Source organism: Crinia signifera, chromosome 6 (assembly GCF_055691185.1).
Source record: "Crinia signifera chromosome 6, ASM5569118v1, whole genome shotgun sequence".
NCBI lineage: Eukaryota > Metazoa > Chordata > Amphibia > Anura > Myobatrachidae > Crinia > Crinia signifera.
In genome coordinates this window covers 65,519,432-65,546,432 of record NC_139222.1, presented here as the reverse complement: position 1 = coordinate 65,546,432, position 27,001 = coordinate 65,519,432, and the positions used below count along the sequence as shown (strand labels likewise).

Below are 27,001 nucleotides of genomic sequence, written 5' to 3'. Positions count from 1 at the left end.
ACTGCAGCAGCAGCACTGACAGTTATATGTATAAAAAAAAACCTGCACCCCCAAAAAGGGGGGGTAGCAGACACAAAATATACACTCTCTATCACTCTCTGTCACTATCTCTCTCTATCTCTCTATCTCTCACTATCTATCACTATCTATCACTCTATGACACTGCAGCAGCAGCACTGACAGTTATATATATAAAAAAAAAACCTGCACCCCCAAAAAGGGGGGGTAGCAGACACAAATCTCTCTATCTCTCACTATCTCTCACTATCTATCACTATCTATCACTATCTATCACTATCTATCACTCTATGACACTGCAGCAGCAGCACTGACAGTTATTTATATATAAAAAACTCCTGCACCCCCAAAAAGGGGGGGTAGCAGACACAAAATATAGCTCTCTCTGTCACTATCTCTCTATCTCTCTCTATCTCTCTCTCTATCTCTCTATCTCTCTATCTCTCTATCACACTGCAGCAGCAGCAGGAAGTCTCAGGAAGTCAGATCCAGGAAGCGTCCAGCACGCTACAAGCAGTGATCAAGTGATCAGGTAAGGTATTTGCAAGGATCAGGTAAGTATTAGCAAGGATCAGGTCAGTATCACGGCAGATAGGCACGGTGACCGCTCTGCACACTATTCCAGACCGGAATGGCGTCTGCAGCGCAGTCACCGTTAGTTTAAATGTCGCGCCTTGGCTGTGATTGGTCCGTGGGTCCCACGGACCAATCACAGCCTTGGGGGCAGGTGGGGTGAGGGTGGGGTGAGGTGTCATCGTCACCGATGACCCCCTCATGCCCCCTGACGCCCGGCGGTGATTGACACCTGTGTTACCGAGCGTCTGATTCGCTGGTAACACAGGAAAACGCTGTGAATGGCTGTTCACACTGAACAGCCAATCACAGCGATCGCCGACGGGGGGGCGGCATCACAGCCCCCCTGGGCATGCAGGGACATGTCTGCTGTCAGGGACAGCAGACATCGTCCCTCTGTCACTGCGTCTCTAGACGCAGTGACAGTTTAAAGTCATGACTCATGACGTATATATACGTCATGTGTCGGGAAGTACTTCCCGGCCATGACGTATATATACGTCAAATGTCGTGAAGGGGTTAAAATGGATAGGTTACAACTTATCCAGAAAGCGAGGAAAACTGATAACCCTCATATGGACACCCATATGCCCTGGGTGAATAGGTATAATATTGCCTCTCCTTCCATAACAACGACAGTAAAAAAACATTGGCCATTACTCAGCTCCGACCCCTCGTTGCCATTTACATCTAAAACCATCATGCCGTGCTACTCGAGAGGCCGCAACTTGCGTGACCTCTTGGTAAAAACTGAAGTACCGATCAACAAATCGCCCAGTGTGTACCCTGATTTCTTGGGAAATCGCAAAAACGGATGTTTTAAATGCTCGTGTGTTACCTGCCAGTACTTACTGACAGGTGACATATTCCATCACCCTTATAGTGGTAAAAAATACTATATTGGACACCACTTCACTTGCGAATCAAAATACGTGGTGTATCAAATCGTATGCCCGTGTGGCTTATGCTACATCGGGAAAACGGAACGCAAGTTCAAGGAAAGAATGGGAGCACACCGCAGCGCTATAAAAATAGCCCTTAACAGCGGCCAAGCAGAACAACCAGTGTCTCGCCATTTCTTAGAACGTAAGCACCCGTTAAACACACTGAGGTATCGCATGATAGACTGTGTCAAACAGTCCATCAGAGGTGGCAACCTATCCAAGAAATTATTACAGTGCGAATCACGGCGGATACACCGACTCGACACTGTTGCCCCCAGAGGCTTAAATGAAAATATTTTAAAATGAATTGTGCATACGGTGTATCATTCTTTTGGTCTCTGTAACTTTCTATGGTTCTCATGTGGGACAGTAACTGCTAATTTTCAGTATTTAACCAGATGTACTTTGTATCTGCTTACTAAAGATATATTTACAGCTTCATTAATCCTATTTATCTTATTATAAATGAATGTTTCTCTTTTAACAAGTCGATACCGGCAATGTTGATTAATGTCTGTCACTATGGTTACTCACACAGCGTCTCCAGAGTACTTTGACTGGACGCCTAATTATGATGTCACTTACCCCCCTCCTGCGGCAGGGCGGGCCTGTATTGCACGCTGTTCACTTCACATGTTTGTATTCTACTATAAAGGTATGTGTGCTTTTTGTATATTTTTATCCTGATGACAAATACACATTATTTGAAACGTTGATCACAATTCCCGTTGTACGGAGTATTTATTGCTTATTACTAAGCTACGAGTGCCGCACCACAAAGTCTCTATCTATTCCCCTGTGAAGGCACCAGCTGCAGCATCCTCAAGATTATATAGGAGTGCCAGACCAACAGACCTTCTATATATATATATATATATATATATATATATATATATATATATATATATATATATATATATATATATATATATATATATATATATATATATATATATATATATATATATATATATATATATATATATAAAGACCAAAAAGACACACTCTCCAGACTGTTTGATGCAAAATAAAAAGCTGTGTATTTGTATTCACATAAACATCAAATGTAAAAAGAAGGGTACTCAACGTTAGCGTTTCAGTCCATAAAGGACCTTCCTCAGGAGTTAGGCAACAAGGGCATCCATTTGGGGTGAAGCACAGCGTGGACCACACAGCAGGTTCCTACGGCTGTAGGAACCTGCTGTGTGGTCCACGCTGTGCTTCACCCCAAATGGATGCCCTTGTTGCCTAACTCCTGAGGAAGGTCCTTTATGGACTGAAACGCTAACGTTGAGTACCCTTCTTTTTACATTTGATGTTTATGTGAATACAAATACACAGCTTTTTATTTTGCATCAAACAGTCTGGAGAGTGTGTCTTTTTGGTCTTTATATACATGGACTTTGTTTCTTGTAAGGAAAGTTCTGGACGTCACCCCAGCGGTTGAATATTTTTTGTATGGAGTGCGATCTTATTGCATATATCTATATATATAGATATATATAGATATATAATATATATCTATATATATATATATATATTATATATCTATAAATATATATATATATATATATAGACACACACTTGTGGCCAGTCTTAAAAATGTTTTAACAACTTTTTTCTTTAACATATGAGGAGGCAGCGGCTGGGGACCCTGGAAGCTGGTGCGGGGGCAGCCAGGCGTTAATGTCAGGTGGGAGTGTGGCCGGAAGGACCTGCGGGAGGAGGGGTGCCCAGCAGCCTGACGAAATTGCGGCCATTCGGAGGGGTACTGTAGCCAGAATTTAGGTGCATGCTGGGGGAGGGGGGAGGGAGCAGGGCGGCATGCGGGCTGAAAGTGGCTAATCTTTCAGCCCATGCTGCGTACACACATAATCCAATAGACCGGCGGGTACTTGTGTAGTTTCACGGCGCCACTAAATCTCATGCGATATCGCATGCGATTTAATACCTGTTCATATCCCCACTATCCGCTGTGGCGTGTTTATTTTATATAGTGTGGCGAGCGCAGCGAGACACCGAGCCCGAAGCGCGGCGAGCGCCGCAAGGGGACACGGAATGCGATATCAGGTGTCGCCGTCAAACGACACAAGTACCATAATCCGTGTCCACTCGCCACGCTTCGGGCTCAGTGGCTTGCTGCGCTCGCCACACTATATAAATTCGACTCCACGCCGTAGTGGATAGTTGGGAAATAAAGAGGTATTAAATTGCGTTTGATATCGCATGCAAAATCGCATTTCTCCAAATATACTCCGTCCAGCGATCAATTCTGAATCAGGCCCCAAAAACAGAAATGCACTGAAATAAATTGGCCCCTGCTCCCACCCTTGGAATTCAAACCCCGCCCATTATGTAAATAGCCTTTTACATGAAAGATTTTCAGCAAAGTCTTCCACCTCCTGAACATCTCTTGCTCTTTGGGGAAAATAGATCAGTGTGTACGCACTATTTTGGTGACAGATATATCTATCAAAGATTTTGGCAAAGTCTTTTGAAATGAAAATCTTCAAGTGTGTATGGTCCATCACTTTCTTTAACCACTTTCTCTCCAACACTTTCGTTTTCTTTCTTTCCCTGACACACTCACTTGCTCCCATCTCTCTCTCTCATTGACAATCTTACACTTGCTGGCACCTCTCCCTCTCCTCCCTATCTTGACACCCTCTCTCATTCTCTTTTTCCATGAAGCCCCCTCTCTCTCTCCCTGACCAACCCTTTCTTATTAGCTCCCTTTCCTTGACAACCTTTCTCTATCACCCACCCTAAGAGACATTGTAGTGACAGTAGATGGGAAAGGTTTAGTTTAAAACATAATATGTGATGGGGCCCATAAACAGCAGAATAGGATCCTAACTTTATAGAATGAGCAGTAACTGGGACCAACACAAATCTTCACTGAGCAAGATCACGAATACTGTCTTGTGTACAGCAAGAGGCAGAGCCGAATTTCCCATTAGGCACGTGCCTAGGGGCGGCACATGTTTGGGGGCGGCACTTGGATGCCTGTGATGGTACTGTCAGCCCAAAATGTACCAATAACTGCAAAATATCCACTGTACTGTACCGTATTCCATCTTAAATAGAGTGTAAATAATAGGACATGCAGATACTGCCCCTGTAAACTGTCCTACTTAGTAATATGTATTTAATAAATCCATTATATTGGCTATTATCAAATGAGGGCTTATAAGTAATCAATAAAAATAATATAATTAGACAGGGGGTAGCATTATTGTTGTGCCTAGGGGCGCCATCATCCCTAAATCCGCCCCTGGCTAGAGAATAGACGATGGAGTATGACACAGTATTGACATGTGCTGGATAAAGTGCACTCCATGGTCTTGCTGAGAGCAGTTCAGCCAGTCAGCTGAAACCCAGCCTGTAACTTGACAGTGTGGAGCTGATTGGCTGCTGTGTTATAACCTTCCACTTTATCACTTCACCAGGCTTAATACATCTGCCCCCGACTGATGACATTCTTCAGAACCACTGACAGTAAATATCCACATCCAAGGTGCTATGAACAGCAATGATCTTTTATAAGAATCATTTATAGCACTGCCATAGCAGATGTGCACTACTTAAAACAGTACAGTGTTTACCCTTTACAGGAAATACATAGATATATCAGAATACATATAGACGACCAGCGGACAGGATGCCAGCGGTCAGAACACAGATGTATCCCAATGGAGGGAACCCAGATAGAGGTCCAATAAATATACTTACCTTCACCCTGCCTTCCTACCCCTCCTAGTTAGTGCCTAACCATAACGTTCTTACCATGCAGCCTAAACCTAATGCTCTGCATCCCCCCTCACCCCGAATACTTACGATAAAGATGCTGGCAGTTTGGATTCCAGCATTGACATCGCCATTGATGTCTGGATTCTGGCCCCACATCCTAGTATATTAACAATAGACACTTTCTAACCTGTCTAACACAGCACACACACAACAAAACCCACATATCAATGCAGACATGGGGTCACAGGCTGGCATGCATGGGGAAGTCACAGGCTGGCATGTGGACAGGCATGCATGGGGTCACCAGATGGCATGCATGGGGTCACCAGATGGCATGCCTACAGGCGTGAGATCACCTCTCGGCAGTGAATAGGTGCTACTGGTGATTACAGGCCTTTGGCAATATTTGCAAAATAAACCTTACTATTTAATTGTAATAGAGTACAACCAGTTGTAACGCCACAGAACCGGATAAGCTGTGTATAGCTGCTAGTACATCGCATAGCACCACCATTATCCTCAGCCTGGCAGTGTTGCAGGGTTCTAAATACCGAGGAATAATTAATGGAAATCTACATAGTCATGATACCGCCAGGAAGATGGATACCTGTCACTGGAGGTCGGAGGATCCGATTCCGCGCTTGGTCATAGGCCCTGCATAGGACTCATGTGTCCACACTACGTAACCAGATCACCGGACACCGAATCGGGAGTTACCGGGCGGCGGCGGTATCCATGACAACGGCCCCGCGGGAGGAGAGCGCGGGCTGTGTGTGCTGCAGGGAGACGTGGAACGCACATTAGCAGCCGCCGGAAGTGTGCTAGGGCTATTTTCTGAGAAGCTTCCTGTCCGCTTGTTGGACTCTGGAAACATGGCGGCGCGCATCTTACTCCGCTGCGTGACATACACACACTTCTACTTGTCCTCAAGCCATACGTGTAGGTTGTTGTACCCCTGGGTGCGAGACGACTAAGCTTAATATATAATACACAGTATACTGTCTATAGTCCTGGTGACTGGTCTCTGCAGCACCGAGTTTTAACTAGCTGCAAGCAGCAGCAGGACAAATGGTGCCCTCGGAGCTGGTCGCTGCGTTATCCCACCCTGACATGTTGCGTGTGGGGGATCTGCCCGTGTTGCCTGTAGTGAGGAGCCTGGAGTCGCCGGGGGCTGTCCCTACACCGCGCAGGGGGGTCTTCCATACGCGGGACCACGAGTTTTTCGAGGTAAGAATGTGTGATACCTGTACGGTACATGGAGGCCGCCGGGATTCCCCAAACACACTGCCTCCCCAGCGTTGGCACCTTCTACTATTGCTACCTGGAGCGGCCAAGATGCGTGCAGCCTGGGGACTATGTAAGACCCGGACTAATCTCCGGACTGCCGGACAGGACATCAAAATCTGCAGTCCGGAGCTTGTCGGGTCCGGTCTGGGGGGTGTTCTGTCCGGGGGGTGTCTTGTCCGGGGGTCCCTGTGATAGCTATCACCAGGGACATGGGGGAGGGGAGGTTACAGCCTCCCCGTGTGGTCCGGACCGTCCGGTTTTTGCTACATGCCCGGTCCATACAGGGAGGCTTTATTCTACCACTCCTCCTCTACCTGGTGACAGGCAGCCCCCCCCCCCCCCCGGCGGACAGGACACCCCTCCCCCGGACCGGAGGCTACTGTCCTGGTCCGGTTTTCACCCATACCCTGCAGCCTGCTAGGTTTTTGTGGCGTTGCCCATAGCAACTAATTTTCCTGATATCATTAATCTTGTACACACTAGAAGCTAGATAGATGCTATGGCCAATTTTCTGTCGCCTATAGGGATCACTATTGGTGGGATAACCATTGATGCTTAACATTGGTGGCAGATGGTGGGCCAACCAGGGTAGTGAGCCTGTGCCCACTCTGCAAAGGGGGAAAAATAACATGGCATCACTAAGGATTGGTGACTGGGAACCATCAACCATGAGTGAATAATTCTGGGAAACCAATTCTGGTGGATATCCATCCCTACCCACGTCTTCTTTTTAGAAGGTTTTCTAATAGTGCAATGGTCAATTTCGCGTATGTACCAAAATGGTTTAACAGTGATTCCCAAGCACAGTCCTCATCCTTAAGATGGTTTTATTTATTTTTTGCATATTTTCCAGAGCTCCCCACAGAGGGTAGGATGTACCAACCTTATGTAGTACATCCCACCACTTACTGCTTTGTTACTAATCACATGTAGAAAAATATGCAATTATTATCACAAAGGGCAGCACTTCCAATAAGAGCTGCCCTTTTGCAGTGCTGCTGGTCCCTGGACATCCATGTTTATGACCTGGGACTCCATCTGCGCAGATGCAAGGAAATGCAGCTTTTTGCCATTAGTACATCCGACCCAGAATCACAAGTGAAATAATTAGCGCCACCTCTGAATCTGTTTAAAAAGTGTCACTGAGTAATTAATTTATTTACCGTTTTTATATAGCGCAGCCTATTCCGTTGCAATTGGAAACAACAGTGATTAAACAAACTGGGTAGATACAAAACGACATGGAGGTAGGAGGGCCCTGCTCGCAAGCTTACAATCTATAGTAATGAATACACATGTAAACTCTGGGGCTCCTTGAGGACTGATGAGTTTGGTTTAAACCATATCACTGGGACTCAATCGCATCCATATGCAAATATTTCTGCACCTTGGTATCTACACTTCAATGTGATTTACATGTATTTAATTGATTTACACTTGCAAAAAATGTACGTACACACAGTGTTTAGATGCCAGTGAGTAATGGCACTAACTGTAAATGTTAAGTTTTATTAGATTTTTTTTTGTTTGTATGAGAACAAGGTCTTAAAGGCATATTTCTAAAGTTAATATTAAGAGAGTAGATAGTGATATTTATTTTGATATAAATACAACATGATATGATCGTTCCAATTACCCGCTACATGCTGCACTTGCGGCAATGCTGGACAAGAATATTTTTGTTTGAAGCTCCATATGGCAATAATCCAGGAGTCTAGGGCGAGAGAGAGCCGTGATGGGGAATTACAATGTCATTTCTGGCATTTGCATACTGTGGCAGCAACAACTCTAAAGGCCCCCATACACTACGCGATTTGGCCCCGATTTCACCCGATTCTGGAGGATTGGGCAGAGAAATCGGGTGAAACTGGGCAAATTGTGTAGTGTATGACATCCGATCTGATCCGATGCGCGGTCCCGTGTACATCGGATCAGATCCGGATGTCGGACGGTCTGCACATAAGATTAATCATGTGCAGCCGTCCGAGGGAGTGACAGGAGCAGGCTGGGGGCGGGGTCCGGTCCTGGGTACCTGTAGGTGCAGGCTGTAATCTGTATTGTGCACTGTGAGAGCCTCAGCCTCTTCAGATGTATAGGTCAATGCAATTAACGAGTTCTCAGCCAATCAGCGGCCGCCCAGTCCTTTGAATGGGATTTCTTTCTATTCTCGCGCCGCGCACCCGGTCTCTCTGCATCTGCGGTCCCCGCTCCTGACCCTGCCTGCCGCAGCGCCGCTACATCTGAAGAGGCTGAGGCTCTCCCAGTGCACAATACAGATTACAGCCTGCACCTACAGGTACCCAGGACCGGACCCCGCCCCCAGCCTGCTCCTGTCACTCCCCCGGCCGGTCCCCACTCTCATCCTGCTGCATCCCCCCCCCCTGCCTGCAGCTCCCCGGATTTTTCATGTGATAAATCGCAACCAATTTACCCTGCCGGGGAAGCTCAGGGTAAATCGGGGCTGACTTGTCCTTAGTTAATTGCATTGACCTATACCCGATTATAAGTTTAGGAGCCAAGCAGATACCTTTATGCACTGATTGGAAAGTGAGCAACTTTGAAGTGGTCCTAGTGTGTATTTGGTGTATGTCTGTCTGTAACCTGTTTCTCATTTACTCAGGATGGGGATGTGCATCGTCATATGTATTTGCAAGACGTATTGACAAACATTGGAAAAGTTGAAGAAAAACCCAAGTATTATTTATTATTTATTTATTAACAGTTTCTTATATAGCGCATACATATTACGCAGCGCTTTACAGAGTATAGTTGAAAATTCACATCAGTCCCTGCCCCAGTGGAGCTTACAATCTATATTCCCTACCACATGTACATGCGCACACAGACATTCTAGGGTTAATTTTTGTTTGAAGCCAATTGACCTACCAAGGTCCTTTCCTAAGTATGCACTTAAGGTTTTTTTTATATGTTTTTGCCCCCCTGAATACAAAACTGTTTCATAGAAAGCCATTTGCAATTAGGTTAAATGCAACATTTTTTACAATTGTCAGTGTTTCTCTTTGTAGTCTCACTCATAGGGTGGTATTCAATGCCGCTAGTGAGAGTGGCTTGTTTTTGGTGAGGATTGCTGAAAACAAGCCATCCTCGCCGTTAAACCCCCGCGCTGGCCGCTTGCCCTATTCACTGTTTCGGGAGACTCGGCGAGGATTTCCCTGAATGGCGAGGCCGCTGCATTTAGCTGCAAGCCTCGCCGTTTTGACATCCGCCATAGCCGTTTCCACCTTGCTGGGAAAATCCAGTGAGGCAGAATCGGCGAGTGCAGGGAGGTCCGTTGCATACTGACTGTGAGCTGTGACAGTGAGCTATCAGCCCTGCTCGCCATCACCGCTCAGTCACAGCTCGCCAAACAGCATTGAATATACCCCATAGAGAGGTATTCATTTAGCTGTGGTAACATACCACAGCTAATTGATGCCCTTAGAGTTGCAATAACACGTGGGATCCCATACGTTGTGTCCTGAACATCTCTATAATTGGATAGCGTGTTATTTGACAAATGTCATAACAGACTATCAGCCAGTTCTTTTTCTGGAGATGATTGGGGTTGATGTAATACCCCCTTCCTCTTGCAAAGCAGGCAAATGTAGATGGGTTGTAAAGTAAAGGGCTATAAAGGTATGGCTGTATGTAAAATGCTCATTAGACCATATTGGCACTATTGAATAAAACAAATTGTTTCCTGGATTTTTTTTTTTTTTTTTAGAAGTAAACTGTTCATGATGACATATACATAATATATTGCTTTTTTTTTTTTTTTTACTAGATTGTCAGAGTTTCCATGCCAAATGGCCGGCTGTGCTCAGCTCTTCGACACTCTAGAATGTTATGAGCATCATTACAACACGTTGCATAGAAATGTCTGCTCCATCTGTAAACGCTCCTTTCCATCTGTGCGGCTTTTGGACATTCACATTCTGGAGTGGCATGACTCCCTCTTCCAGATAATGGCAGAGAAAAGCAATATGGTAAGTGATCTCATAGATTGATTACAAATCTGCTTACAAAATTGGTCAGTATTTTATGGCTATCTTGGTCGTTTTCATACTCCTGCAGTTTAAATTCACATATATGATAAACGCCTTATGTGTGCAACAGCGGCCACTAGTGGTGGCTGACAGAGCAATTTGTGTGTTGCGCCGGTGCTGATATTATTGATATGTTTAGTCAATTTCATGAGCTGGTAACTAGAAAAGGGGAAAAGGTCTACAAAGGCTTCCACCAATAAACAAAATCCCATTTTTTTCTGTGGCATGTTATCGTGGAATACACACTGCATTGTCAATAAGGAGAGTAAATGAATGTATAGGAAGTGGTTAACCCCTTCCTGACAGAGCTAGTTTTTGCGTTCCTGACAGAGCCATTTTTTTCAAATCTGACATGTCTCACTTAAGTGGGGATAACTTTTTTTTGCTTTTACTTATCCCAGTGATTTTGAGATTGTTTTTTCGTGACACATTGTACTTCAAATTAGTGGTAAATTTGGGTCGATACAGTCTGTGTTTTTTTGTGAAAAATACCAAAATATCGTGAAAAAATGGAAAATTTAGCGATTTGCAAAATGTTAAATTTTCTGCTTGTGAGACAAATAATCTTACCACTCAAAATAGTGAATAACTAACATAGACCATATGTCTACTTTATGTTGACATCATTATTTCAACTTCCTTTTAATTTTTTGGGACACTAGGAGGCTTACAATATGAATAGCAAATTCTCAAATTTTCAAGAAAATTTCAAACACTGATTTTTTTAGGGACCAGTTCAGTTCTGATGTGACTTTGAGGGACTTGTATGTGAGACACCCCCATAAATGATGCCATTTCAAAAACTGCACCCCTCACAGTATTCAAAACAGCATTTTGGAAGTTTGTTAACCCTTTAGGTGTTTCACAGGAATTAAAACAAAGTGTAGGTGAAATTTCAAAATTTCTTTTTTTTTGCAGATTTGCAATTTTAATACATTTTTCTAAGGAACACAGTACATTTTACTAGAGAAATGTGACTGAAAATTGATTCCCCCAATTCTTTTGTTTTCATAAATATCCTATATGTGGCCCTAGTGTGCACGGTGACCAAACCACAGGCTTCATAATAGAAGGAGCACCTACTTGATTTTGGAGCCTCCTTTTTATGAGATTATTTTTTAGGCACCATGTAGGTTTCTAGGCACCATAAGATGCTAAAAGTTAGGAACCCCCCCACAAGTGACCCCATTTTGCAAACTACACCCCTCAGGGAATTCATCTAGGGGTATAGTGTACATTTCAAACCCCCAGGGGTTTCACCAATTGTGGTACAACTGGGCAGTGAAAATGAAAAATTATTTTTTTTACACAAAAATACAGTTCTGGCTCCAAATTTGTCATTTTCAGAAGGTATGAAGGAGACAAAGCACCCCAAAATCTGTGCCCCAATTTCTCCCGAGTACGGCAATGCCTCACATGTGACCAAAAAATACCAGTTGGGTGCATGGCAGGACTCAGAACGGAAGGAGTGATTTTTGGATTTTGCAGCTCAGATTCTGGTGGAATTTTGGTGGGTGCTATGTCGCATTAGCAAGACCCCCAAAGCACCAATACAGTGGAACCCCCCCACAAGTCACCCCATTTTGAAAACTACACCCCTCAGGGAATTCATCTAGGGGTATAGTGTACATTTCAAACCCCCAGGGGTTTCACCAATTTTGATACAAGTGGGCAGTGAAAATGAAAAATTACATTTTTTTACACAAAAATGCAGTTCTGGCTCAAAATTTTTCATTTTCAGAAGGTATGAAGGAGAAAAAGCACCCCAAAATCTGTGCCCCAATTTCTCCCGAGTACGGCAATGCCTCACATGTGACCAAAAAATACCAGTTGGGTGCATGGCAGGACTCAGAAGGGAAGGAGTGATTTTTGGATTTTGCAGCACAGATTCTGGTGGAATGAATGGTGGGTGCTATGTTGCACCAATACAGTGGAACCCCCCCACAAGTCACCCCATTTTGCAAAGTACACCCCTCAGGGAATTCATCTAGGGGTATAGTGTACATTTCAAACCCCCAGGGGTTTCACCAATTTTGATACAAGTGGGCAGTGAAAATGAAAAATTACATTTTTTTACACAAAAATGCAGTTCTGGCTCAAAATTTTTCATTTTCAGAAGGTATGAAGGAGAAAAAGCACCCCAAAATATGTGCCCCAATTTCTCCCGAGTACGGAAATGCCTCACATGTGACCAAAAAATACCATTTGGGTGCATGGCAGGACTCAGAACGGAAGGAGTGATTTTTGGATTTTGCGGCTCAGATTCTGGTGGAATTTTGGTGGGTGCTATGTCGCATTAGCAAGACCCCCCAAGCACCAATACAGTGGAACCCCCCCACAAGTCACCCCATTTTGAAAACTACACCCCTCAGGGAATTCATCTAGGGGTATAGTGTACATTTCAAACCCCCAGGGGTTTCACCAATTTTGATACAAGTGGGCAGTGAAAATGAAAAATTACATTTTTTACACAAAAATGCAGTTCTGGCTCGAAATTTTTCATTTTCAGAAGGTATGAAGGAGAAAAAGCACCCCAAAATCTGTGCCCCAATTTCTCCCGAGTACGGCAATGCCTCACATGTGACCAAAAAATACCAGTTGGGTGCATGGCAGGACTCAGAACGGAAGGAGTGATTTTTGGATTTTGCAGCTCAGATTCTGGTGGAATTTTGGTGGGTGCTATGTCGCATTAGCAAGACCCCCCAAGCACCAATACAGTGGAACCCCCCCACAAGTCACCCCATTTTGAAAACTACACCCCTCAGGGAATTCATCTAGGGGTATAGTGTACATTTCAAACCCCCAGGGGTTTCACCAATTTTGATACAAGTGGGCAGTGAAAATGAAAAATTACATTTTTTTACACAAAAATGCAGTTCTGGCTCAAAATTTTTCATTTTCAGAAGGTATGAAGGAGAAAAAGCACCCCAAAATCTGTGCCCCAATTTCTCCCGAGTACGGAAATGCCTCACATGTGACCAAAAAATACCAGTTGGGTGCATGGCAGGACTCAGAACGGAAGGAGTGATTTTTGGATTTTGCAGCACAGATATTGGTGGAATGAATGGTGGGTGCTATGTTGCACCAATACAGTGGAACCCCCCCACAAGTCACCCCATTTTGCAAAGTACACCCCTCAGGGAATTCATCTAGGGGTATAGTGTACATTTCAAACCCCCAGGGGTTTCACCAATTTTGATACAAGTGGGCAGTGAAAATGAAAAATTACATTTTTTTACACAAAAATGCAGTTCTGGCTCAAAATTTTTCATTTTCAGAAGGTATGAAGGAGAAAAAGCACCCCAAAATATGTGCCCCAATTTCTCCCGAGTACGGAAATGCCTCACATGTGACCAAAAAATACCATTTGGGTGCATGGCAGGACTCAGAACGGAAGGAGTGATTTTTGGATTTTGCGGCTCAGATTCTGGTGGAATTTTGGTGGGTGCTATGTCGCATTAGCAAGACCCCCCAAGCACCAATACAGTGGAACCCCCCCACAAGTCACCCCATTTTGAAAACTACACCCCTCAGGGAATTCATCTAGGGGTATAGTGTACATTTCAAACCCCCAGGGGTTTCACCAATTTTGATACAAGTGGGCAGTGAAAATGAAAAATTACATTTTTTACACAAAAATGCAGTTCTGGCTCGAAATTTTTCATTTTCAGAAGGTATGAAGGAGAAAAAGCACCCCAAAATCTGTGCCCCAATTTCTCCCGAGTACGGCAATGCCTCACATGTGACCAAAAAATACCAGTTGGGTGCATGGCAGGACTCAGAACGGAAGGAGTGATTTTTGGATTTTGCAGCTCAGATTCTGGTGGAATTTTGGTGGGTGCTATGTCGCATTAGCAAGACCCCCCAAGCACCAATACAGTGGAACCCCCCCACAAGTCACCCCATTTTGAAAACTACACCCCTCAGGGAATTCATCTAGGGGTATAGTGTACATTTCAAACCCCCAGGGGTTTCACCAATTTTGATACAAGTGGGCAGTGAAAATGAAAAATTACATTTTTTTACACAAAAATGCAGTTCTGGCTCAAAATTTTTCATTTTCAGAAGGTATGAAGGAGAAAAAGCACCCCAAAATCTGTGCCCCAATTTCTCCCGAGTACGGAAATGCCTCACATGTGACCAAAAAATACCAGTTGGGTGCATGGCAGGACTCAGAACGGAAGGAGTGATTTTTGGATTTTGCAGCACAGATATTGGTGGAATGAATGGTGGGTGCTATGTTGCACCAATACAGTGGAACCCCCCCACAAGTCACCCCATTTTGCAAAGTACACCCCTCAGGGAATTCATCTAGGGGTATAGTGTACATTTCAAACCCCCAGGGGTTTCACCAATTTTGATACAAGTGGGCAGTGAAAATGAAAAATTACATTTTTTTACACAAAAATGCAGTTCTGGCTCAAAATTTTTCATTTTCAGAAGGTATGAAGGAGACAAAGCACCCCAAAATCTGTGCCCCAATTTCTCCCGAGTACGGCAATGCCTCACATGTGACCAAAAAATACCATTTGGGTGCATGGCAGGACTCAGAAGGGAAGGAGTGATTTTTGGATTTTGCAGCTCAGATTCTGGTGGAATTTTGGTGGGTGCTATGTCGCATTAGCAAGACCCCCCAAGCACCAATACAGTGGAACCCCCCCACAAGTCACCCCATTTTGCAAACTACACCCCTCAGGGAATTCATCTAGGGGTATAGTGTACATTTCAAACCCCCAGGGGTTTCACCAATTTTGATACAAGTGGGCAGTGAACATGAAAAATTACATTTTTTACACAAAAATGCAGTTCTGGCTCAAAATTTTTCATTTTCAGAAGGTATGAAGGAGAAAAAGCACCCCAAAATCTGTGCCCCAATTTCTCCCGAGTACGGCAATGCCTCACATGTGACCAAAAAATACCAGTTGGGTGCATGGCAGGACTCAAAAGGGAAGGAGTGATTTTTGGATTTTGCAGCTCAGATTCTGGTGGAATTTTGGTGGGTGCTATGTCGCATTAGCAAGACCCCCCAAGCACCAATACAGTGGAACCCCCCCACAAGTGACCCCATTTTGCAAACTACACCCCTCAGGGAATTCATCTAGGGGTATAGTGTACATTTCAAACCCCCAGGGGTTTCACCAATTTTGATACAAGTGGGCAGTGAACATGAAAAATTACATTTTTTACACAAAAATGCAGTTCTGGCTCAAAATTTTTCATTTTCAGAAGGTATGAAGGAGAAAAAGCACCCCAAAATCTGTGCCCCAATTTCTCCCGAGTACGGCAATGCCTCACATGTGACCAAAAAATACCAGTTGGGTGCATGGCAGGACTCAGAAGGGAAGGAGTGATTTTTGGATTTTGCAGCACAGATTCTGGTGGAATGAATGGTGGGTGCTATGTTGCACCAATACAGTGGAACCCCCCCACAAGTCACCCCATTTTGCAAACTACACCCCTCAGGGAATTCATCTAGGGGTATAGTGTACATTTCAAACCCCCAGGGGTTTCACCAATTTTGATACAAGTGGGCAGTGAAAATGAAAAATTACATTTTTTTACACAAAAATGCAGTTCTGGCTCAAAATTTTTCATTTTCAGAAGGAATGAAGGAGACAAAGCACCCCAAAATCTGTGCCCCAATTTCTCCCGAGTACGGCAATGCCTCATGTGTGACCAAAAAGTGGCAGGACTCAGAAGGGAAGGAGTGATATTTGGATTTTGCAGCACAAATTCTGGTGGAATGATGGTGGGTGCTATGTCGCATTAGCAAGACCCCCAAAGCACCAATACAGTGGAACCCCCCCACAAGTGACCCCATTTTGCAAACTACACCCCTCAGGGAATTCATCTAGGGGTATAGTGTACATTTCAAACCCCCAGGGGTTTCACCAATTGTGATAAAACTGGGCAGTGAACATGAAAAATTACATTTTTTTACACAAAAATGCAGTTCTGGCTCAAAATTTTTCATTTTCACAAGGAATGAAGGAGACAAAGCACCCCAAAATCTGTGCCCCAATTTCTCCCGAGTACGGCAATGCCTCACATGTGACCAAAAAATACCAGTTGGGTGCATGGCAGGACTCAGAAGGGAAGGAGTGATTTTTGGATTTTGCGGCTCAGATTCTGGTGGAATGAATGGTGGGTGCTATGTGGCATTAGCAAGACCCCCGAAGCACGGTGAAATTATGAACCTAATATTCCATAGATGTGTGGTATATTTTAAAACACTCCTTTATACATAGGCCGGGTTTGTCGGGGCAAGTGTCACACTGGAAAATAGTTTGCTTTCTTATTCCCTTTTTATAGCAAACTTTGCACCTTTTTTGTGTCCTGCCCTTTTTTCCAGTGGAGGGGATTTCATCAGGAAAATGCTGCCCTGGTACAATACGGGGGCCAGTACTAGAAGTACTGGGGCCCTCTGCCTGCTGGTTCCCAAATATTAGGCCCTTTATGACTTCCTCTTGAAAGTGCATAAATGTCCCCCTCTGGCCGGTAGAACGGAATAGCACGTAAGCGTTATACAGTGCCATCTGGATGATATACACGGCCACCTTCTTGTACCAGATTTTTGTTTTCCGCAGGGCACTGTACGGCTTCAGTACCTGATCTGAAAGATCCACTCCGCCCATGTACCTATTGTAATCCAGGATACAATTAGGTTTGGAGGTGTGGGTACTGGTACCTCGTACAGGGACGGAGGTGGTACTGTCTCCGTGAATTGTTGTCAGTATAAGGACATCCCTCTTGTCCTTATATTTGACCAACAACATATTTTCGTTGCATATTCCCCTGCTTTCACCCCTTCTCATTACTTGGGCAATGTGCGTTTTTGGGAGGCCTCTTTGGTTCTTGCGCACAGTACCGCAAGCTGCTGTACCTCTTGAACCAAGGGCCTTAAACAGGGGGATGCTAGTGTAAAAGTTATCCACATAGAGGTGATAACCTTTATCCAGGAAGGGGTGCACTAAATCCCAGACAATTTTCCCACTAACACCTACGAGGGAGGGGGGGCATTCTGGCGGTTGAATTCTTGAATCCTTCCCTTCATAAACCCTAAACCTGTGGGTGTACCCTGAGGTGCTTTCACACAGTTTATACATTTTTATGCCATACCTTGCCCTCTTACTGGGAAGGTACTGGCGGAATTTAACCCTTCCTTTAAAATGTATAAGGGACTCGTCGATACAAATAAATTTTTCAGGGATGTACACCTCTTCAAATTTGGCACTGAAATGATCAATGACCGGCCTGACTTTGAATAGCCGGTCAAAGGTGGGATCATCTCTGGGTGGGCACTGTGCATTATCGGTGTAATGTATAAATTTAAGAATTGTCTCAAATCGAGTCCGGGGCATGGCCATACGGTAAAATGGAGTACTGTACAGAACATCTGTACTCCAATATTGCCTAATTTCTGGCTTTTTTACTATGCCCATATGAAACACCAGACCCCAAAACGTCATCATCTCTACTGCATCTACAGGGGTCCACCTAGCAAATGATGACGTGGGGTTTTGAGCAATAAACTGCTGGGCATATAAATTAGTTTGGTCCACCATTAAATTTATAAAATCATCAGAGAAAAATAATTTGAAAAAGTCAATTTCTCTGAGACCTGTGGAATCAAATTGGATTCCAGGCATGGCCAAAAACTCAGGAACCTGGGGCTCAAAATTGTCTGGTGGTGGGGTCCATACTAGATCAATTATTGGGGGGGGAATCTCAGCTGATCTACGGGGGCGTCTTTGAGGGGGTCCCTCATCACCAGAGGAGGAAGAGGAGCTTAAGACGAATCCTTCAAATTCCCCGCTTGCATCACTGCCTGTGTCAGAGTCAGAGGCAAGCATGGCATATGCCTCCTCCACTGAATACATTCTCCTGGATGACTGGGAGGACATTTGGGAGGACATTTGGGAGGACATTTGGGATGCCATTTTTATTTTTGTGTTACTGGTAGTGAAATGTTTCAACACGTGTATAGTGTAGGGGGGGGTACAAACTTTATTTCAATCCGGGGGGTATGTAGTGTGTATGTGGTGCAGAAAAAAAAAAATACTTTATACCAATAAAAAAAAAAAAAATGAAGGGGTTAAAAATAAAAAATTGAAGGGGTTAAAAAAAAAAAAAAAAGGTCCTGCGCCAAAAATTGAGCACAGATGTTGGTCAGTAACGTCTGTCACTGAACAGCGCTCAAAGGCAACAGGAATCTGATCAAAAAAAAAAAAAAATTGATCAACCCTGTGCCGAAAAAGCTGATCAGTGATGTACGTCACTGATCGGCGCACAGTGGCCACAGGACACCCACAAAATCAGTGTGTGTAAAAAAAAAATTAAAAAAAGACCCCACAGCACTCACAAAAAAAAAAAAAGGTGATCAGTGATGCGACACTGATTACCAGTGAGGGACAGCAGGTGCACAACCTTTGGTGCAACTGACAGTGCAACTGGCAGCAACTGACAGGTATATATATAAAAAAAAAACCTCTGCGCCCCCAAAGTTGCTGATCAGCACAGATATACTGATCAGCACAAAAGGGGGGGTAGCAGACACAAAATATACACTCTCTATCACTCTCTGTCACTATCTCTATCTCTCTATCTCTCACTATCTCTCACTATCTATCACTCTAGGACACTGCAGCAGCAGCACTGACAGTTATATGTATAAAAAAAAACTGCACCCCCAAAAAGGGGGGGTAGCAGACACAAAATATACACTCTCTATCACTCTCTGTCACTATCTCTCTCTATCTCTCTATCTCTCACTATCTATCACTATCTATCACTCTATGACACTGCAGCAGCAGCACTGACAGTTATATATATAAAATAAAACCCCTGCACCCCCAAAAAGGGGGGGTAGCAGACACAAATCTCTCTATCTCTCTACCTCTCACTATCTATCACTATCTATCACTATCTATCACTGTATGACACTGCAGCAGCAGCACTGACAGTTATATATATATAGAAAACCCCTGCACCCCCAAAAAGGGGGGGTAGCAGACACAAAATATAGCTCTCTCTGTCACTATCTCTCTATCTCTCTCTATCTCTCTCTATCTCTCTCTCTATCTCTCTATCACACTGCAGCAGCAGCAGGAAGTCTCAGGAAGTCAGATCCAGGAAGCGTCCAGCACGCTACAAGCAGTGATAAGGTGATCAGGTAAGGTATTTGCAAGGATCAGGTAAGTATTAGCAAGGATCAGGTCGGTATTCACGGCAGGCAGGCACGGTGACCGTTCTGCACGCTATTCCAGACCGGAATGGCGTCTGCAGCGCAGTCACCGTCAGTTTAAATGTCGCGCCTTGGCTGTGATTGGTCCGTGGGTCCCACGGACCAATCACAGCCTTGGGGGCAGGTGGGGTGAGGGTGGGGTGAGGTGTCATCGTCACCGATGACCCCCTCATGCCCCCTGACGCCCGGCGGTGATTGACACCTGTGTTACCGAGCGTCCGATTCGCTGGTAACACAGGAAAACGCTGTGAATGGCTGTTCACACTGAACAGCCAATCACAGCGATCGCCGACGGGGGGGCGACATCGCAGCCCCCCCTGGGCATGCAGGGACATGTCTGCTGTCAGGGACAGCAGACATCGTCCCTCTGTCACTGCGTCTCGAGACGCAGTGACAGTTTAAACTCATGACGTACATTTATGCCATGTGTCGGGAAGTACCTCCCGGCCATGACGTAAATGTACGTCAAATGTCGGGAAGGGGTTAAATCCCGCTATGCACAATGATGGAGGACACGCTGTATTGAGGTTAAAAAGTTTTATATAGACACAAATAATATAATAAAGGTAAAGGTGGGTAGCGCAGTGTGTATTCCCCAAATCGAATATTTGTCAGAAGAAAACCCTTTTTTTTCTTTTTGGAGTCATGCAGACTCCTTACACCTGCAGCAGCCATATAAGGTTTTCAATATATACAAGAACCTTCTTTATTTGCACCCACTAGCGCCGGGGCTCTTGAGAGATTGGCACATCCCCTTGTTATCGTGGAAACACACTTAATGCCCCACATTTGCTATTTCAGAGACGCTGTACCCACCTTATGTGCAATACTAGAAAGCCATGCTAGAAAAGCCATCCTAATAACATCTAGTGCTTTTAGCATGTGTAACTGGGGCCCTTATTCTGATCGGTGCGGCCAGATCCGAATATGCGGCCAGGACCGTGCGTGCGAAACCCCACCTTCCATACGGATCGCCAACTCCGTCCGTACGCGGTAAGAAGCTGGCCGAACGGACCGCACGTGTTTTTTTCACGGAATACGCCTCCTCCATCTCAGGGAACCTCCCCCATCATTCGATGGTCGCAGGAATGGTCCACCAGCTCCCGCAACCTCAGACCACACGGACATTTTTCCATGCAAAAGCAGGGATCTGGGCGGGCAGCTGACATCCGGTGATGTCATATGTCCGCCCCCTACACGTGCGTCACGGCCGCATTACCATATTTACGCCCAGCGTTTGCATGGGAACGCCCATGAAACGCGGGGCGTATGCATATGGTAATGAGCCCAAATAGCCCTTCACGCCTCTCTCCACCCCCTGTTCTGAGTGTTCACATTTCATGCGGGATTTGGCCGTACGCCCCGCTCGCACATGCGCAGAGACGCCTCTGCACATGCGCAGACACAAAACATCGGCGGCACGAACGCACGCGGATATTACCGCACCGATCAGAATAAGGGCCTGGGTGTCATTCCCCCTGCAGCCTTAGTACTATAGAGGTCACCGAAGTGTTCCCTCATCCTCTCATGGTAGTCTTTCCAATTATTGTTAGAACTTTCTTGTCCTTACTTGGCGCAGCATTGGTGAGCTTCTACTATCCCTACCAAGCTGCCAGAGATTTTACAAGGACATCTTTGATGCCATCCTATGCCAAATTCCTCCGTGCCCAAGCTCCCCTAGCTTTAATTACTTTGCTGCTACGTTCCTGTCTGCAGTTTCCTTTTTAATCCCAAATACATCTGCCCCATTAGTCTTAGGAACACCTCTATAGAATCATTAATTACCTTCTGGACACATCTTATTACAGTTTCCTTTATGATTGAGGCATTTGTAGAAGACCATTTGAACTTTACAGCAGGTGTAATTTTAAAACAGAAGCTTTATCTCACACAGGAGCCTCAACTGGAACCTAATTGTCCCCCTGGGGGCTTTACAAATCGCTCAATCCTCTGCCTAAATTGCGGAATGTAATTTGTTACGAAGTGGTCATTGGTTGATATCTATCTTACCATTTTTATCGAGATGTCTAAAACACCTGATTGCTCTGGTACAAAGTATACATATGGGCATCTTGACACAGAAGTCCACCGGGTGTTTTGTAAATGCGGATTATGAAATGCACCACGGGCAAGAAAAATGTTTGTATTTTATGGTTTAATTTAGTTCCAGTGTTTGGTGGAAGGGTGTACAGAGAAATTCAAAACAAGTGGTGAAAGGAAGCAGCATTTAATCAAGGCTCATCTCTATCCTCCCGACTTCCGCTTTGACAAGCCCAAGAAAAACAAAAGGTTAGTGTGAACTGCTCATCTTCTAGCTAGGAACCACCATTTAGGAGGAAATCCAGCTAAATGTTGTACCTGAACAATGCATGTTGTTTTACAAAGAGTGTATACACTTGTGAGATTTTGTCAGATTTGACCCAATTCAGGTGCACTGGATCAATTTATCTGACAAAATCTGATGTGCCTGATGTCACAATGCACAATCCCGTGCCATTGGGTATAACCAAGAGATTGTAAGAGATTAATCCTCCTGCACAAAGGATACATCTCGAGTCAATCAGGTCCAACTTGTTTGACAAGTGTAAGGGGGCCTTAATACAATTTATTTATTTGTTTCTGTGGAACATGTAAAACACACTTGAAAATGTTTATTTTAACATTGCAATATAGAGTTGAACTGCAACACTACCAACTGGCTGTCTGCACAATGTATATCCTCCAACCCCCCCTCTTCCATTCTGCACCTCCAACATGTTTTCCTTAGGTTGCAAAGATAACAGAGAATATTATCCATTTGTAATGTCACCAATTGTGTGGTGTTTTTTATTATACCCCTGCAGCAAAATCAAGCAGGAGTGTAACCAAGGCCAAGAGTTGTCCATGGACATAACACCAGCAGAGGAGGAATCTATGGAGGTCAGTCAGTCACCTGCTTACAACCTCAGTGCTTCATCTACTGCCAATTCATCAAACACCCCTAACAAGTACAGGTAAGACTTTGGCCCTTTTTTCTGGTTCACTCGCAAAGGCAAATTCATTCTCAAATGGACAAAACCATGTGCACTGCAGGTGGGGAAGATGTTACTTGTGCAGAGAGAATTAGATTTGGGTGGGGTTTTATTTCAAATTGAGATCTATATTGCAGTGTAAAAATACGGCAGTCAATTGTCCCTGCACAGAAACAAAATAACTCACCCAAATCTAACTCTCTCTGCACATGTTACATCTGCCCCCTCTGCAGTGCACATGGTTTTGTTGATTTGAGAAAGAATTTGCTTTTGCAAGTGAACCAGAATAAAGGCCTTAGGGTGAAATGCAACCAGTTTGATTTGATTTTTTTTTGAGATTTCTTACCAAATCTCTCACTTTCTGATTCTCTCACCCTTTTACATTTCACCAATTGTGTCTCATTGGTTTGGTAAAATCCAGCATAAAAGTAAACTACAGATGAATCTTGTCTCATCTTTGCTGGCGATCCGCCAGCAGCACGGCGCCGCTATCTGACTGTGACGCGCGTGCGTCCCCCACGCACACGCGTCACGGTATCCGGGCGGCGAGGCGGACGCATTACTGTCCGCCTCCCGCTCGAGGGGTAGGGGGGGGACCCGAGGAGGCTACGGGGGGGGTGCGGACACCGGGCGACCGAGGGCAGCACCGTCGGAAGGCGACGGGGCAGGGGATGGCGATGGCGACGCCATCCCCTGCAAAGATGAGACCCGTTACATCTGTATACTAACAGGCAGGGGTCCTCAAACTATTTTGCTCTGGGATCCCATCAGACAATAACAATAATTACAGGACCCCAGCAAGTTACTGCAGAAGGTCATCACATAACATGTGTAGGCAGCAGACAGCACATACATGGCAGCATTGTGGAGGCACAAAATGATGGGAGGAGTCTAAAATAACAGACAATTCAACAGATTTTTCTGACTCCTTGAATCGCTGACTGAGATCAGAAAAGTCAGCCAAAAGTATGGAGTCGCGCCCCTATGCTGAGAAGGTTGGGACCCATTTTGGGGTCAGGACCCACAGTTTGAGAACCGATGCTATAGAGAGACATAATACCTAGTTTAGAAATCCTTTTAACACCTTTGCGTATGAAAATCGTACCATGGATCACATTCCAAAGCATAATGCATTGCTGATCTTAACAGATTGTACTGACAAATATTTAATGCTGCATCACCACCTAGCAGCTACATTTTACACACCAGAGGCCAAGATTTCTTAATGTGGATATTTTCATTGGGGTCCCTGTACTTTGTCTCCTAGTCAAAGCTAAGAACTGACACTGCGTTAGGTAAGGGCAGACATGAACACCAGACAGTAGAAGCTTACCCACTTCCCACTTTATCACTTTGCAATTCCCATTGTTTTAATTTTACATGTTCTGATCTTAAATCTTCATAGCTATCTAGTTCTATATTTCAGAAATGGAGCTGGCTTGGGGAGGAAAGGTAGCTGTAATATAACTATGCTGTCAACAGGCACTGGATACATTTACAAATGGATCTAGAAGGGGTTTTTTTTTGTAAAACTATGTAGCTGCATCCAATGTCATTTGGATCCTGTAAAACTGGCGAGACCAATGTCCTGGAGATACAGGAATTTTGTCCAAGATGTCGTTTGACAAGGCCCCCATTCTATGTGGCAGTATGGCTTTGTATTCTGTTACTTCTTGGTAGAATTCCAGCTACACACATGTGCTATATTCTTTCAGAGGATGGGATTGTTACTAGGTTCAAGTACTTATTGTAAATTACATTTTAATATTGGTCTCGAAAGCACTTTGGTGCCAGCTGCAAATATATTGTAGATGGTTATAACAGCTATTTAGTCTATATCATTTTATAATATTATACCAACAATTTTTACAGTTACCATACCTCATACATCATCGCTTTCATTTCTTTCTTGTTGTGTTGATGTACAATGAGGTCATGTTAGGATGGCATAAAGAACATATCCATTCCTTTTCTGATTTTCAGCTAAAAAAGCAAACAAAATAAAAAAAACACTTTATTTTTGCTTAACGTTGCTCTAAATGACTTCATAGCTCACCCATATGAAAACTGTGTTTTAAGTATTGTAGTAATCATTTATATTGATCATTTTACTTTGTGAAGTTCTGCGGCAGGGATCTTTGTGCAATGACCAGTGGCGCCACTGTTGGCTGCCTAGGCACTGTGCAGCTCGGTGGGTAGGTGTTCCCTGTGTCTACAATCCCCAGGGCACATCGAGTGTATACCTGTATGTGTTATGTATATATGTACTGTCACTGTTTTACTGTTACATAAATGGCTGTAGCACAGCAATCCAAATCAAATTCCTAGTATACGCAAGTATACCTGGCCAATAAAGCGGATTCTGATATATCATGTATTTATATTTTTGAAGGGTTCCTTCTACAATCTGCTTTGGACATGGATCTGTGAGAGGATTTAGACATACAAAGAAAAAGAAGTGATCATTAATATGCTAAATGGACACTTTGGAAATCTGTCGATCCATTTCCAGTGCATTGTCTCCAGTATTGTAATTGCAACATAGGAAAAAATGTTCAACAGATAAGTCACCAGTAGATGGTGCTCTTGTAATACCGACATGGGCATGAAGCTCTACTATGTATGTGAAGCGAAAATTTCTGTCCAGGGAAGACTTGCAATATGGCTATATGTAGCAGTCTCCTGTAAAACAGTCAGTGGAGGGGGTTTAATGTGTCTTTGGGGGGGGGGGGGGGGGGGGGGGTGACAAGTTCTATCAACAAAGTTTTATGTAATGAGATTTGTAGCATCTTTTCTAAACCTTAATAGGATTTGCAACAACAGAAAAAGGACTGAAATAACTATGGTGTCGGTGGCTGACCTTTTCACAGTGGAACACATACAAGTGGATGGTCTAAACAAAAAAAGGAGCTATCTAATGTAAGAACTGGAAGATCATCCAGTTCGGTCATGTCCTGATGACAGAAAGCTTGGTCGGTGGATGTGTAACAATAGAGTACACAAACTTAGTCCTGGATGTCTTATGGTTTTCTTACTCATTTAAATCTGTGTAAAATAAAATGTTATTTATTAAATTGAAGACCTGACTGCTTTTAAAGATATAAAATATGCAACATTTCTCAATGTATTTTATATACCGAGTATATGTAGATGAGTGTATGCACATGTGTGTGTGTGTGTGTGTGTGTGTGTGTGTGTGTGTGTGTGTGTGTGCGCGCGCTAGGAAAACTCCTGTAATCGATATTTAAATTGACCTTATTACAGACATGGAGAATATTTACTGTAGTCTATTTTTTTTTTATCAATTTTAGATTAATTTCACACTGATCTGAATTGATTGTACTTCCAGGGCCAAAACTCTTGTTAGTAAATGGGTTACTAACTTAAGATCTATTTTTCATCTATTTGAAATCCATGAAAAGGGGTGTGGCCGATAGACATGGCCGTGGACGATTGAGACCCAGCCGTGAGCTCGACAATCCACAGCCGATCTCAGCAAAACGAGCCCGACTGCTTTTAAAGTTGTGTGTGTGGGGGGGGGATTGAATACTCATTAAATACGGCGGTCCGGCCCTGCTGATGTCACAAATGTGTGCAGGGTACCGCTGGCATCACTAAAGTGGGTGTGTCCACAGACGTCTCTGTTGGGGGCATTCCTAACACATACTTGGGTGCTGGGCTTCCCCGAGTGCTCCATGTGGTTGTGAGGGATGGGCAGGGCACGTTTTGCTCTTTAAGATCGGACAGGGTGTGGCACCCTGCTGAAACAGCCTAGAGTGAATACTACAATTTAAGAGGACATGGGCTTAGTGAGATGGCAGATGTTTCTGCTGGAGTACCTAGGTAGGCTGTGAAATTTAAACAATTACTCCAGTTTTTAAAGGGGCCTTGTATGTTACATAGTTACATAGTAGGTAAGGCTGAAAAAAGACTTGCGTCCATCTAGTTCAACCTGGTATAGATATCCATTGCTGATTTGGTTGGTTCTGGTATTTTACAGACAAATTATATTTCTTATTTGTACCCATGGATGTTTTTCTCCAGTAAATGTTTGTCCAACTTTGCCTTGAACGCATTTAATGAGCCAGCCGTTACCACCTCTCTGGGAAGAGAGTTCCAGAGTTTGAC

General features: G+C 44.2%; 2 protein-coding genes across 6 annotated transcripts in view; one reads left to right on the top strand and one right to left on the bottom strand.

Annotated features, from left to right (window-relative positions):
* TUBGCP2 (tubulin gamma complex component 2) overlaps positions 1–6,548 on the bottom strand; it is a 63,259-nt gene extending 56,711 nt beyond the window's left edge. For 2 of the 3 annotated variants that reach the window (XM_083146172.1, XM_083146173.1), the window contains exon 1: positions 5,893–6,101. The gene's annotated coding sequence lies outside the window, so the exon portion shown is untranslated. Of the gene's footprint in view, positions 1–5,892; positions 6,102–6,529 lie in introns of those variants that run through there. The other variant, XM_083146175.1, reaches the window with a different exon arrangement.
* Positions 6,035–25,952, top strand: ZNF511 (zinc finger protein 511). 3 transcript variants are annotated; one of them, XM_083146177.1, is made up of 6 exons: positions 6,035–6,512; positions 9,193–9,266; positions 10,357–10,558; positions 22,027–22,151; positions 22,706–22,855; positions 25,682–25,952. In XM_083146177.1, the coding sequence occupies exons 1-6, from the start codon at positions 6,354–6,356 to the stop codon at positions 25,794–25,796; spliced, it is 825 nt and encodes a 274-aa protein (XP_083002303.1). In that variant the 5' UTR covers positions 6,035–6,353; the 3' UTR covers positions 25,797–25,952. The 3 variants fall into 3 exon arrangements, with proteins under 3 accessions (XP_083002303.1, XP_083002304.1, XP_083002305.1); XM_083146178.1 differs by lacking the exon at positions 25,682–25,952 and adding an exon at positions 25,266–25,598 and having other exon boundaries at positions 6,104–6,512; XM_083146179.1 differs by having other exon boundaries at positions 6,149–6,224.
* The last annotated feature ends 1,049 nt before the right edge of the window (positions 25,953–27,001 follow it).

Excerpts from the sequence above, each read along its gene's own strand:
- ZNF511 (XM_083146177.1), top strand. The coding sequence starts at position 6,354 with ATGGTGCCCTCGGAGCTGGTCGCTGCGTTATCCCACCCTGACATGTTG. Across the intron at positions 6,513-9,192 it reads GGGACCACGAGTTTTTCGAG|GATGGGGATGTGCATCGTCA; the intron begins GTAAGAATGTGT and ends TCATTTACTCAG. Across the intron at positions 22,152-22,705 it reads AAGCCCAAGAAAAACAAAAG|CAAAATCAAGCAGGAGTGTA; the intron begins GTTAGTGTGAAC and ends ATACCCCTGCAG.